The sequence below is a fragment of the Anomalospiza imberbis genome, chromosome 3, assembly GCF_031753505.1.
Source record: "Anomalospiza imberbis isolate Cuckoo-Finch-1a 21T00152 chromosome 3, ASM3175350v1, whole genome shotgun sequence".
In the NCBI taxonomy this organism is placed as follows: domain Eukaryota; kingdom Metazoa; phylum Chordata; class Aves; order Passeriformes; family Viduidae; genus Anomalospiza; species Anomalospiza imberbis.
Genome location: NC_089683.1, coordinates 32,468,467 through 32,483,827, shown reverse-complemented (window position 1 = coordinate 32,483,827; position 15,361 = coordinate 32,468,467). Strand labels below are relative to the sequence as shown.

The following is a 15,361-nucleotide window of genomic DNA, read 5'->3' as shown; positions in this document are numbered from 1 at the left end:
AATTAACTTATTTAATTATCCTGAAAAGGCCTCAGATTTCATAAAGTTCCCCATTGTGTCAATACAATTATGGAGAACAGATTTATCTCCTCATCATATTCCAAGAGCCATATTCCTATAAATCTGTGCTAAACACAATTTAACTTCATTTTTGCCATCTCACAGATCTGCTGCCATTTCTTTGTTCTCCTCATAAAAACATAAAATACTTCTTAGGTTGTGAGACATTCCTTGCCATGCTGCCTACTTGCATTATTACCACTGGTAGATGCACGGCGTACACCAGTACACTTAAGATGTCAAATTACATTTCTGAAGTACTATTTGTCTGACACCCCTAAGCCTTAGAGAAAAAATGTTGAGATGACACACAGGGCTGCCCTTATGGATCGGAATGGAGAGAAAGACACTTATTTTTATTTGGGGGGATGGGGAAGCAAGAAGTAGGGAGGTAGAATGTCTTTATGAAGAAACATCACATCCCTAAGCACTTGAAAAAATAATCAGAACTGTCTTCCATGGCAACATCAAATTAAGAGTTGACTGCTGCCCAATGGAGAATCCTCTGATCTTAGAAAAAGGAACATAGAAAAAGCAAGAATTAAAAGATACCCCTCAGAGGCTGACAATTCCTCTGTAATTCTCATGTTTTTGTATTCCTTCCAAATACCAGTGGAGGAAAGAGATGACAGGACACAGCAGTCTGTAACAGCAGATCATTTAAACACACCAACCTGAAAAAATAGCTTTTCCTTAAACATACCATGATAACTTAGACATTCTAGTCTGTAGTCCTCTACCTTAGTACCATATCATAGGAACTAGAATTGTTGCTAAGTGCTATTTACAACACATGTAAACATTTCACACTATTTCATCTACCTTCTGGGGAGGGAAATAATTTCCCCTAATAGATTAATGTGTCTGTATGATTATTATTCCATCAGATGTGGACTGCTGTTAACTCCACTAACAAGGAAGACTCTTTTATGAGGCTGCAGATAACATACCCACAGAGGATATCTTCAGGTTTTGGTCTGACCTTTCTGAATTCATCTGATGGGTTTCTCTTTGAAAATGAGCTTAAAAAATCTATTATCAATTATGTTCTCCCACCACTCTTTAATGTAAGGAGGCAGAGGAAACATCACAAGCTATATTACTTAAGTCATGATGGAGAGCTTTGCCCTTTCAGAAGTCTGAAATCCAATTATTCAGAAAATATTTTGACTGGCCATCATTTTCCCTGCTATCATCAAAGCAGGATGTACCTGATCCTGTCTCTGCCCACCAGGGAAATCCTGGGGTGTAAGATGGGCACCCAGAGTTTCTGCCTCTCCCTTTTGAGAAAGAAATTCCTAAGCCGTGACTTACAGGGAAGTGGAAAGGCTGAATTCTGTGGCTCAAAGCAAGGCTGCTGGTAAATTGCAGCTATGTAATGCTTATAATCATTTTTACTTCAGCTGTTGAACTGGCTAGTTCCAGTTCTGTAAAGCTCTCAGTGAGAAGAAATGAGATTGAAGTGTCTTCATTCATACTAATCTACAAAGGAAGTTGCTCCCTTTTTCCACATGTACAACTAAATGCCTCAAGAAACACCAAGTTATGGAGTAAAGCAGGAGATAAAAAATTCTTGTTTTCTCTGGGTATTATTTCCAAAAGAGATACAAGTTGCTTCTTTGACATGGAATAGAATTTAGAGGACACTATCCTGAAAGTGAAACACAGACCCAGGATACAGTTAAAAATGAGACATTCAGGTTAATCACATTGTGACTCAGAGGTCAGCATTTCCCTAAACACAGACACACTGTGGCAGGGTGGCTGGCACATGTGCTACTGTGGAGGCTAAAAACGGGAGGGACCTCCAGGGCATGGCAGAAGACATTGCACTGTAAATGACCTATAAAAGGAAGAGTAACCTAATTCTAAAAAGGAACAGAGTGAAGAGAATCTGGTTTTTATTTTAATTAGAGGAGCAAACAGTTCAGTAAATTCCTACCCACTGCATAAGAAGGAAGGAACTTGAACCAAGTTTGAAAGTGAAGCTAAGGAAGAGGGAACTCATACTTGAGACAAGTTTTGCTAAACATAAACCCTGGATAATCTATTTGTAACCTTCGAGAGTATCAGCTGGAAGCAACCAAGGTAATAAACACCTATCCTCCAAATTGTCATTCCTAAAAATACACGCTTGGCAAAAAAAGGGTAGAATACTGTATTTATGCCTTCCTGGGCTGGAGTAACAGCTGAAGGCTTTTCAGAGATCTTTAACACAGCCTGCCAAGAAACAATATGATCATTGATTTTATGAAGATTTTTATGATCATTTTATGATTATATGATAAGAGTGAAGGAATTTTTCTTAGAGGACAGGTACTTCAATCAATGAACCTATCAATTCATCAATGCTTTTTAAGAACTTTTCTCTTTTCTTGTTGCTCCAAAGCAAAGCGACAACAGAATGCTCAAATATTTAAATGCTTATTCTTGAAATTACACCAAGAAGTTTCTATCCTTTCTGTGAAATTTTAATCTGAGTCAAAGAAAGGCATGAAACTTTGATTTAACATGAGATTTGACTTTTTTTTCTACCCATGGACTTTGTTGTCAGGACAATACCATCAAGGTGAAAAATAACAGATAATTGCAAAAAGATTTGCTTCTCCTCCTCCACATATTATTGACATACAGCCAAAAGCACCACCAAGGAACAGAGTCCTTATATTCAGAAAGACAACTGAACAGTAAGTCAAATAAGGACCTTCCAGACACAGCACAGTCAGTGAATATTAACCACTGCACTTTCATAAAAAACACATTAATCTGTAAGAACTCATACCATCAAATAGTTTACCTGCAGCAAAGCATACTTCTCCCCCTAAGTTAGGAACCCACAACTTTTTTAGTGTCTCTGAGAACAAAGAACTATTCAGGTGGAACAAAGAAATTTAGGCATCATTTCTTTTAAAAATGAATTCTCTGTTCTTTATGCTTCATGTATTTGCACATCTGTACTGTGTTCAACTGTATGTGGAGGGGGAAAACAGGTACCACAGCTTCAAAGAGCTCACAAATTTCTCACATCAGGGAAATAAAACTCCACGGGCAGTTTCTAATCATTCCTGAAGTCTCTGAAAGAGCTACTACTATTATTACAAACAGCAGGTGGGAGAGGAAAGCTCTCACATTCGGGATGCAAAGCAGAGAATATACAGCTGCAAAGTGAATCTTGTCTGAAGAACTCAAACTCTTCAGTTCTCAAGAGGCACCAGCAGGAACAAATGCAGAGTTATCCTTACTGCATGAGATTTTCTGGTGGTGGATTTTGTGAAACCCAAATATGCCTGTATCTAAAGTTGTTAATCAAAACAGAAGAAAGCCATAGAAAGGCTGGGGGTTTGAAATATTTTTATGAGGCTGCATTATTTTAAGCAGAACACCAACTCTAGAAATGAGGCTGTAGAAATGAGTGGAGGAGGAAAAGGATCCATATCTGCAGATATCTGCTAAGAGCAATCCTAGTAATCATCCTCAGCCCTAAAGAGCATACCTCTGGTATGATATTAGGTGGTAAACCTGGGAAACCATAATGATGGCTTGATGGATCTATAGTAGTTTCACTTGAAAGGATAAAACACCACTTATTACCACTTTTTCTCCTTACTTAGATTCAAGCTCCTTGTGCCTTTGTATCTCAGCAGTAGCCACCCTTTAGTTTCTATTCTCCACAGCCTTGAAAAATCTCAAAACAATACACAAGAAAAGTGTTTTTTTTAATCTTGTTTGCTATGTTTTGCTAATTGATAGTGTTTTCTGTGTTCTGCTTAATCTAAAATTAGAATATCCTCTCCAGACATTAGATTTTTATAAATTTCTCCTGATAATATGCATCCAGTTCTTCAAAACATAGGACACCTGTTGGAAACTGAATCTGAAAAGTTACTTTTAGTCTTAAATATCATGTTTGCAATAGGTTGCAGAAAATAGACACACAGACAATAAAAAAACAAGAATAGTCATTAAATCACTTCTCTGTAGAGAAAGGTCTATTACACTAATTAAATACATAAAACATTAGAGCTTCTAGCTGAAGTCTAATGCTAGCCCCATCAGTCAACATTACAAATTAGAAATCTTTAGGCATGGCAATAAAGACGCTGTTTCAGTACAAAAGTAGCGTGGTAAAGCCTCATCAAGTTTTCCACCAGGGAACTTTCTAAAAATCTCAAGTTATAAAGCAATTAGCTATACATCTTGATTTTAAAGACAATTTTAGATTCTCTCCTTCAGCCCAGAGTATTTTGACCGCATCTCCCAGGAAAGTATCTCCCCAGAGGCTAGAGAAATTCTCCACAGCCTGATTTCCAAGCTCACACAGTGCCACCGATATCTTGAACTGAGCATGACCTACTACACATGCACAAGTCAGAGAAATAGCGCTGTTTGAGACCATCTTTTTTTTTCTACTCTGCTTTGACTAAAAGCTTTCCTGAATCTAATATTATCAGACTCACAATATTTTATTATATGTCATAAAAAACATTCACAGCATCCACTGTCTCAATACACTCTCAGAAACAACAGATGTACAGTCCTTTGTCTCCCCTACCTTCCTGTTACACATATTAGGGATTACTGCTTCCAACACATTAGGCTTAAATTCTGATTTTAAAATCTGTAGGGTGGTTAAAAAAATGCAGATTTTTAAATATACAATATGTCTTTAACACATGTTCCAACTGTAAATGCAAACTAGTTCTTAGAAACTAGTATTTCCAAGGTTATAGAGTAACATTGTGTATTGACAATTTTTGTCTGCAATTATTTTGCATAATACACATTGATTCTGAAGGTTAAATATATAAATTCTGCATAAGCATCAAATTCTCAAGCACAATCCCATTACAAATGAATTAAGTGTTCCACTACCTCAGAACTTTGGGAAAACAAAAAAATGTACACTGAAGGCTCTCACATCTAGGTACAAGAAATGGTATAGGCAACATGAAAGCTGTTTGGTTCCTTGCTATTGCAACATAGCCAGAAATTATTGGATGAACTTACTATTTTCCAAGCAGAATCTTGGAGAGATCCTGTTTAAAAGAAGTTCCTGTCGTAATCGAAGAACTTCAGCTTCCAGCACTTCCACTTTCCATTTCCATCCTAAATCTTGTTCGGATACAGTTCTGGCAAGGTCCTCTGTGTATTCTTTGGAACTCTTCCCTGGTGGTTTTGAGTGGATAATTGCAAAAGCCAATGCTAGTTTTGATATTTTCAAATATGAAATCTGATTTCCTCTTCTGCCTTTGATTTCTATTGCATTGGAAAAAACAGAAAACAAAAAGGTTACTTCACTATGTTTCCATTAAGGAAATGACACAAAATATTTTCTTGGCTTTGAAGACTGTTCAACAGTGAGACCAAGTCTTTAATTTCTAGTGCATTCCTAAATCATCAGGAACAGAAATACAAGCATCTGTGCACAATGTGAGAACAGAACATACATGAGCTACACTCAGCTATAAAAATAAAATTCAGCCGGTGTCTGAGAATAACTGTGGAAATAGTAAGCACTTCAAATAGCCTTATCCTAGCAAAATTTTTAATGAAAATGTAATCTCCACTAAAGCAGTAGTGAAGAAAGTAAAAATACTAACCTCAAAAAACCCATCCTGACACTCCCTCCCCCTCAAAATAATTCTGACATGACAGAAGAACTCAGAAGAATTCATTTGGGGTTATTTATACTTAAATACAATACATAAAATTTCTTGAAAGTGTACCAGAAGGTCTCAGTGCTCAAAAGATAAAACTTTGAGGTTGTGTCTGGTTTTGGACACCTGGTTTTGGTGCCCTTGTAGTTTTAAGTCCGTATTAAGCCTCAAGCCTGCAGAAAGTTAATAAGACAGCATCAAAGGGATGCAAGTGGCTAGTAAGTTAAGTGGAAAAGACAGTATTATAAACTTTGTTACAAACAGTGAGAATGGGGCAAAAGGCATTAAAAGAGTCAGAGAAATAAAATATTAAAATAGATCATTACATCATGTGCAACAGCACAGGGCCTAGGAGAAGAGAAGGAAAAAATAAATTAAAACCAACTAATATTAACCAGTCTATCTAATTAGCAATGTTACTTTTTTTTTCCTAATTCCACACCATTTTCATTCAGTTGTTTGATGTATTCTTTTCCTGAAAAAATATCACTCCCAAAATAATAATTTAAGAAAAAAAATCACTTTCTACACTTTTGCCCTGACCTTGACATCTACAATTTTTTCACAATGCTGTTTTTTTCTTGTTATCCATCAAAGCTGCAGGTTAAGCACTAATAAGTTGTGTTGAACAGCTCTGAAATAGTCACAGCACAGGTTTGAAAAAAGTTTTTTAAGTTATCCTTTCACCAGATCATCTGCTATCACTAAGCTGATTTCTTCCTCTGGTTCTACTCGACATTAGACAGTAAGTCATAAATCATCATATATTCATTTATCCATCAGGGACACTTACAGAAGGCACTGGTTTTTATGTATTTCTTTCATCTTTCAAATACTTCTGAAAGGCACAAACAATCCCTGTGCACTCCTTGCACTCTGTCCATTCAAACACAGCAGCCAGTTAACACTTTACGTAGAACAGAGCACAAAGGACAAGAGTGCAAAAATTCCTTGGGATCTATTTACCTACAGCTATATTTTAAGCTACTCTTCTCCACTTCAAACACTCCATTCCTGTCATGTGTCAGGGCAAAATCACCTAATCTAAGCCACCGGTGCGTTCTTAAACTAATTAAATAGTAAGCCTTTAGAAACTGAACTATACTACATATATCCCTTAAAGCATTTATACATTAAATGGTACTTTTGCAAAATTTCTGATAAAGAAAATCTATTTCACACAACTTTTCAATTAATATCTAGAATCTCAGTGAAGAGCAGAAGTTGATTCTCTCAATCTCAAAGGATTGCACCTCTGTGGGACGGCTAACTGGTGTAAGACTCTTGCTTGCCTTATACATCAAAGGAAATGTTTACAAATACAAAAGCATGCAAGTAATTGAACTGCCTTCAAAGCTGTGAATAAAATGAAATATGTGGGACCACACTGAAAGAAGATTAAATAGTAACAGTAAGGTATCCAAAATATTTTGCTTTGAATATGAAAGGGGCTTTCCAGATTATCTCATCAATAGAAATTTCACCCAGATATTGCTCAAACAGGGTCTGTCAAGCTCCATTCTTACAAAGTCTCTGCACAGAGCAGAACGATAAATTAGGGCAGGCAGAAAAATGTCCTACACTGTTCATTTAACATTGTGGTACCTCTAGAGACCACTCTGACAAAGCTTTCTGATTCATCTTCCTTTTAAGGACAAACACATATTTACTTTCTGCTTCATAACATGCTTTGTCAGTATTAGTATTTTCCTTTACATTACATTCACAGAAGTTGCAAAATGACCAACATTCCACTATAGGCCAGGGAGTGGTATTTATGCCAGCATTTCCTAAATGCTCAGGTGTCTTTTATCATCAGAGTCACCAACAATATCTTATTTATTGTATTCTATTTCTCCTTACAGGACATACTATTGCAAAGAAAATACAGAGTTTGCTGTCTGACCACTGACATATTACTACTATGCTACCAGTATGAAATGCTACTTTGCTATCATTTTTTGACCAACCATTACCAAAATAAGGAGAGTCACTTTTTCATTTTATTTTGAAAGGGACTACTGTGTTTTAAGCATAACAAAAACCTTAGTGCACAAGGCAACAGTACAATGGAGACAAATAAAAGGATCTTTCAACCGCAACCTTCCAAAATGCTATTTTCTAAAGTAGATGTATTCCTAGTAAGTCACATAAACCACATAAACCATTACCTCATTTTGTTTTAAGAATCTTAAATAGAATTCCAGCTTAACACTTAAGACATACATTTAATAAATGAATTAATGCAATTTGGAGTTTGAGGGATGCCTTTCCCTCTTTAATATTTCATACAGACTCACTTCTACACTAGGAATGCCTTATACTGAATGAGTTTAGGGAGATGTTCCTATTCTGGAGGAAAAAAAAGCACTGAATTCCTGGATGCATTTTCAGAAAGAATTGATTTCTTAAAGATTTTATGGAGAATAAAGAGCTCTTTCACCTGCTTTTTGTTACTGACACTATCACCATCTCTCTTTATTTCTTTTCTGATTAGGAATAGAGAAGTTTGTGTATCAAAAAACAGAAGTTCTAAGAGCTGATTGAGGCTTTTCACCATCTCCCTAAAGGGACAACTGCTCTCTCAGAAACTACTATGTAAGTCTTCTAGAAAAAAAGCACACCGGATGACACTATTAGAAATATGGTGATGCTGGCCAACTGTGCATTAGTAAAAATTGCACAGCAATCTGTTGGTCTCAGGAAGTGCTGAACCACCAAATATATTCCACTGAAAGCATATTGGCAGCTACAGAGTTTTATCAATAATGTTTTTGCTATCAGCACAGAAATTGCATCACTGGTTGGTGGAAAAAAATTTTAGAACCAAACCAAAAACTTTCCTTGATTGAGAATAGTACCCAACCAAGAGCAAAAAGGAGTCACCAGTCTAATTCTAGCTGCTAATGCCAAAATATGTCTGAGATAAAGAAAAAGGTTCAAGAATTATCCAAAGCTCCATTCCTGTGATTACTCAGCATTAAGGAGAGAACCAGCAATCCCTTGCAAACTCTGCTGGAGGCAGGGCTCAGCACCCTAACAACAGATACCACCTGGCGACAGGTTCCCTATGCAAACACCTCAATCCACAAACTGATACTGGAAGAGCACCCAGAGGACACGAGGGGTTAACAACAGTGTTGAACAGGGCTAAGTCTACAGATTTCCAACACAAGAATGACATTCCATGCTTCTAGCTCTCATGCAGAGAGAGGGTACTGAGAGCACAGACCTGCTGAGATCCTAGCCATGGAAGGCTGCTGAGCAATTATTCACCTGCTGAAATAATTACAAAAGAAGCGATGAACTGTCCCATACAGCTTTGTGTAACATAATCAAGGGGAACTGAGATGTGGTGTGAGATCCACTGAAGATCTTTGATATAAGCAAGAAATAGGGTAATAGGAAGAACCAGGATAAATCTGATCCATAAGCACTACCCTAATCCACCAATCTGCCAGTGCAGTTTTGCAGGTGCATTTGATGCAGCAGCTCATATGGAGAGATTGAAATTTTAAGAGTTAATGACTCAAAGAATCAGCCATTTGCAGAAGAAGGTGAATTCTCAGCTCTAAAGGTTTTAAGAAGTCTTTAAGGAATGTTTATAGGTAAAGGAGGTGAACTTTATATATTTACTCTTCTGAGTGGTACATACAGTTTTCTCACTGATCATGGAAACAGGTAAATCACAGAGAAATGGGGGGGAGGTAGTTAAATTATGGTATGATTTAAAATTACAGGGTACCTCAAACCAAACCCAAAACCTAAACTCACTTGGGATAATTCAACACTGGAGTAATACTCAGACCTTAGATGTGATTTCCAAGTTCGGCCATGAAACTCATGGCTAATAATGGAGGAAACTGCTGCAGATGTCATAGACAAAACCTTACTGATTTCATAAGGACACTAATTTGTTATTCACTAGACCACTATCATATGAATTTAAAAAATAATTTCAAAAATTAATACCATAAGATACAAAACAGACTGTAATTCATTTAACTTACAGGCCATTCCAGGGCTCGGTTTTCTCCACATGTGAAATTTTTATTTAAAAATAAGAGGATTTGTTAGGACAGAAACAAATTGCCATTCACCACTACTCACAGCTAAGAATCTTCACACAGCCCTAAATATACACAAAAAATGCTTTTCCTTCTAAATTTAAGACTATGATCTGTCCTTAAAGGTACATCATTCAAGGAAAAACTGTTTTGTTGCCATGATTTTTACTTTAACTAGTCTCTCAATTACACAGTGCAAATAAAGGTGAAAAAATTACCCACATCTTTATAACCTCATCTGCTTTATACAATAGAAACCAAGATATTGACTCATTATGATGGAGCACAAAATGCTGCAATTGCTGTAGTGGAACTGGGCTGAGCTCAGAGACATACGGCCACAATATTAAATAACAATAAAATAAACTTGATTTAATTGGTATGCGTAACAAAATATCATTTGTGTATATTATAAACAATGATAATGTGACAGCTACACAATCAAGAAGAACTGAAGTACTCCTCCAATTATGCAGCTTTTATTGTAAAAATGTGAATTAAACCAAGGCTACTCCATGGTGTCATCTTCAAACAACCTGTGCTCAAATACACAAAGATATGTAATGTGAACATACTCAGTGAGGGAAGAACTTGCTTTTCCTACAACAAGCCTAACAATAACTCCTGCATATTTTTTTAATGAACTCAAAATGGTAAAAAATACTGAAAATAATAAATATTTTAAATACTTTAAGTCAAAAGCACAAGGAAACGAAAATGTAGCATGATTTATTTCTTCAAACTCTAATTTCTAAATAATTTTAACTTCTAAAATCAAATCTTATAAATTCTCCAAATCCAAATAACACGAATGAGTTGAAAAAAAAACATTTTAGAACTTACTGATGTTCCCCAGTTATAACCATTTCAGAGAATTTAAGAACATAAGCAAGCATAATCCCTCAGGATTTCAGTAACATTTCTGACGTAGGATTTATCTCCTTTTAACTAGAGAAACCTACAGTTTAGATGGCTACAACTGAGCTAGCTATCTGGACTTCTTTTATTATCAATGGGCAGAAAGAGACATTTCAAATGTTAAAAATAAACCAAGTCATTTGTACATTTTATGGTAAAGTCATGACCCAGAAACATTTGTTTCCCCCCATGGACTACAAAGAGTGTTAAGATGACTACATCAGATGCACACACATGTATTGTGGACAGCCAACTGCACTGAGATGAGCTGGTGCACCACAGGCAGCTAAAGCAAAGACCTTCAAAGACCTATTTAAGGTACCTAACTAACAAGAGAAATTTTGCAAGGCTGAGAGCATCACCTCTTAAAAGAAGCTTGTAATTCTAGATCTTTTTGATACCTCTGGGGGAGAAATAATAAAAAAGGCTTTCTAGAAAAAAACCCAAAAGTCATGGAAAAAAAAGTTTGTAAGAATAACTTTGTGAACATATTACAATGCACAAAATAGCAGACAGGTGCAAATTAAAGACATGAGAAACATCAAGTATGCCTGGAATTATATAAGCATAAAAAACTGGTTTGGGTCCTCGAAGTTTCTTGGCCTCACTCTTCAACAAGATCATTTGAAAACAGTAATTTGAGCTTGACTTTTATGGTAGTTTAAAACTGTGTATATATTCTCCCTACAAGTGAAGAGTTCTTCCTTTTGCACTCCTTTTTCTCCTCCAACAGGAGAAGAAAAATTTTTTATGTGTCACTCACAACAATATATAGTGAAACTGGCACACAGTACCATTACCATCTTTCTCTTTACTATTCTGACTACTAAAGACACAAATATGTTTCCAGAATAGGGAATTTATTCTATAAGACCTGCTGTTCAGAAATTAAAGTATAACTCAGTGGTGTAAATTTATCTATTCTTATGTCAGAACAGATTTCTTCCGCTACCAAAACAGAACTGTGCTCATTTAATCAGCTGGGTGTAAATCCATTTGGTTTGGGAACTGAGGATGTACTTTTCATTATAGCTTTATGAGATGAAATTTATGAAACCGTGCAATTCAAACCTTTATTCCTTTACAAAGTTTCACAAATGCTATTAATAATTACATTAAGAGTAAATTTACAATTGGCATTAGGGACTGTGGAAAACAATCCCAGCCTTTATAAACCACCAAGTCACAACAATAAAGCAGCCCTTATCTCCCCAGTTTTACCTATTGCAGTGACTGTATTAGCTTTTGAATGCAGGATTTCAAAGCAGAGTTCAAAAAAAAGGCAATCATCAAGAGTTTGGAGTTTTATATGAAGACTCTTTTGCATATCTCCTCTTCCCATGTTAAAATATAGTGACTAAAATACCACCATAATTTCCTTTTCAGTTTCATACTATGAGCCTTTACCTGAAAAGTTCAGTTTCCACAAGTTTTCAAATCTACAAGATCAATATCTTTCAGTGATACTGATTCATTCAGGTAGCCTTCCAGAATGCACCCACTGTATTTTAAAAACCTTGGGTTTGGGTTTCTTACAGAATTTAACATAGGCAGAAAGAAAGATCAGATTGTTCAGAAGGAAATGTCTGTAATGGAGGACAAGGAAAAGAGGGACTACTGCTAGGAATCCAGTACTCTAAAAAGCATACATCATGTGATAAAGAACGCATCCCTACATGTACTATAGACACTGACATAACCACATTTAGATATGTAGTGTCTAAATATTAATTTATAAAGCACTGGAAGTTGTAAAAGATAGCGAACCACTGAAGAGACTTACCAAGGATTCACAGCCAAGTCTATAGACAAGTACTTTTTTACACATTAATTTGGCTCAATTACTAGTTTATTCAAATTAAGACAACATCTAAGCCCTGAAGATGATCAGAAAGCTAGAGCACCTCTCTGCTCTGAACAGGTTGAGAAATTTCAGGTTGCTAAGCCTGGAGAAGAGAATGCTCCAGGGTGCCTCTCAGCAGCTAAAGGGTATTACAAGAAAGCTGGAGAGGGACTTTTACAAGGGCAAGACAAGAGGGAATGCGTTTAAAAAAGAGGGCAGATTAGATTAGATATTAGGAAAAAATTCTTTACTGTGTGGGTGATGAGACATCGGAACAAATTGCCTGGAGAAGCTGTGGATGTAAGTCTTGGTTTTAGCTGGGACATTTTCTTCTTAGTAGCTGGTACAAAGCTGTGGGTTTTGGATTTAGTATGAGAATGATGTTAACAACATCCTGAAGTTTTGATGATGCTATGTAGTGTTTACCCTAAGTCAAAGACTTTATAATGTCTCATGACCTGCTACTGAGGAGCTGCACTGAAAGCTGGGAGGTGAGCAAGGCCAGGACAGGTGACCCAACCAGGCCAAAGGAATATTGGGATCTCTGTTCAGAAATGGGCTGGGCATTGGTTATCAGGAGCTGAACAACCATGTTCATCACTTGTTTCTCTTGGGTTCTTTTACTCTCTCTTCCTTTCCTTTTGACAAGTCTTCTTATTAATCATGTTATTAACATACTTAGTATCAGAATTATAATATTTTTATTTCAATTATTAGATTATTATCTCAACCCATTGGGTTTACCTTTTCTCTATGATTATCCCTGATGGGGTGGGGGACTGAAAAAAGGCTGTGTGGTATTTAGTTGCCAGCTGGGGTTAAACTCCATCCCTGGAACTGTTCAAGACCAGGATGGATGGGATTTTGAGCAATCTGGTGTAGTGGAAGCTGCCCCTGTCCATGGCAGGAGGGTTGGAACTAGATGATCTTAAGGACCTAGAACTCCAGGCCATTCAATGATTAATACAAAATTAATCATTATTTTCTTCTGTCAGTCAATGAGAGAAATGCAAGTTTCAAGGCCTATGGTTTCTGAATTCCTAAGGTCAGAGTGATCAGAAACTATCATTTCAATTCACTGACATTGGAAATAATCCGGTAAAAATATTGGTAACTTTGATAATTCTTTGATACTCTATTATATCTGCATATTCACACAACCTTTTTTTTAACAGGAGCACTAATAACATTAACTGAATCCCAGCATCTACCCAACAAAACTTCACAATAGTGTTTTTCTTCGTGACTTGGGTGAAATGGACAGGAAAAAAACTTAGATTTGTAACTAATAGAGACAAGTAATTAATAACCGATTATTTATTATTAATAACCAAAGCAGTTCAACTTTCATGAGAAGGTTCCCATTTCCTCATAAATTCAACCCTTCCTCAGGAAACCACTCTGATCACCTGAGGCTGCCCACGTAAGGCCTCCCCACGGAGACAAGGCAGGTGTCCCAGGGGAACCCGGCGGTTGTTCCAGGGGAACCCGGCGGTTGTTCCAGGGGAACCCGGAGAACCAGAGGGCTGTCCGAGGCAGCCTTTGCACATGAGAGATGTCCCCAAAGGCCACTGACGCCGGGGGCTGGGGGCATCTCCCGGGCCGGTGCTCCCGTCTCGGAGCCCCCTCCCAGCCTCCCTCAGAGCCTCCCCGGAAGCCCTGCCGGCCTGCGCTCCGACCCACCTGCAGCAGCGCCGCGGGGGCCGCGCCCCGGCTCCATGGCCCGGAACGCGGCCGCTCCGCCCCGCTGCGGTCAGGCACAGGCACAGGCACAGGCACAGGCACAGGCACAGGCACAGGCACAGGCACAGGCACAGGCACAGGCACAGCCCCGGCCCCGCGGCGCAGCGGTGGCCGCTCCTCGCTGCGGGCCCTGAGCTCCCGCTCCTGTTGATCTGGACCGAACGCGGCTGTTCCCTAAGGGAGTTGCCAGAGCCCGCGGACGCGCGGGCCTCGCTTCCCGCTGCCGGGGCTGGGATGAGAGGGAAGCGCAAAGGCCAGCTTGCTGCAAAGGCCGTCTCAGTCGGGAAGGTGCTGGAAGGGGGAAGCCGTGGAGCCCCGCAGGAGACATCTGAAGGCCCCTGCCAGAGAAGGAAGGGAGCGGAGCTGTGGGCAGGTTTTTAGGGAGCGTGGCCTGCCTGTCTCAGCCCTGGAGTCCGGCCGCACGCTGGGCCTGCTCAGGGTCTGGGTGGCAGAGCTCACCTGGGTCACCCAAAACCACCCCCCACGCTTTTACACTTCCTATTGCTATAAATTCCATGAAGGTCTCTCAAAGTGTTTTGCTGATTGACTTATGCCTCTTTAAGCTTTTCTTACCTAAAACATAGCCCCATACTAGCCACTGTGCAGAAAATTAACTCTATCCCAGCCAAAACCAGCACAATATCTTCAGAGGAAGTGGGATCATGAAACTTCTTTAACAGTGCATTGGAAATAGAAGCTGCCTTTTAGCAGAAACTCTGTAAGCCAAGCTCACCAGTTAATAAATTATATGAAAAATGACGTTCTCTACACAACTGTGCTGAAAAGGCTGTGATAAGCCTTCTTGGCCAGAAATGGAGTATATAGAGGCATAGAATCAGAATTATTTTGGCTGGAAAAGACCTTTCAGATCATTGATTCCGACCATTAACTCAGCACTTCCAAGTCCACCACTCAATCATGTCATTCAGTGCCACATCTACACGTCTTGTAAATACTTTCTGGGATGGTGACTCCACCACTTCCTTGGGCAGCCTGTTCTAATGCTTGATGGCCCGAAGAAATTTTAAGTTGGTTGAGGAGGCTGAGGAGGGAGGACAGGAGAGATAAAAAAT

The 15,361-nt window shown here is 38.3% G+C and overlaps 1 protein-coding gene across 1 annotated transcript in view; it reads right to left on the bottom strand.

Annotated features, from left to right (window-relative positions):
- Positions 1-15,361, bottom strand: part of MEI4 (meiotic double-stranded break formation protein 4) — a 130,800-nt gene that overhangs the window by 56,226 nt on the left and 59,213 nt on the right. The window contains exon 4 of the mRNA XM_068183891.1: positions 5,068-5,316. Coding sequence (XP_068039992.1) covers positions 5,068-5,316 — 249 coding nt within the window. The remainder of the gene's footprint in view (positions 1-5,067; positions 5,317-15,361) is intronic.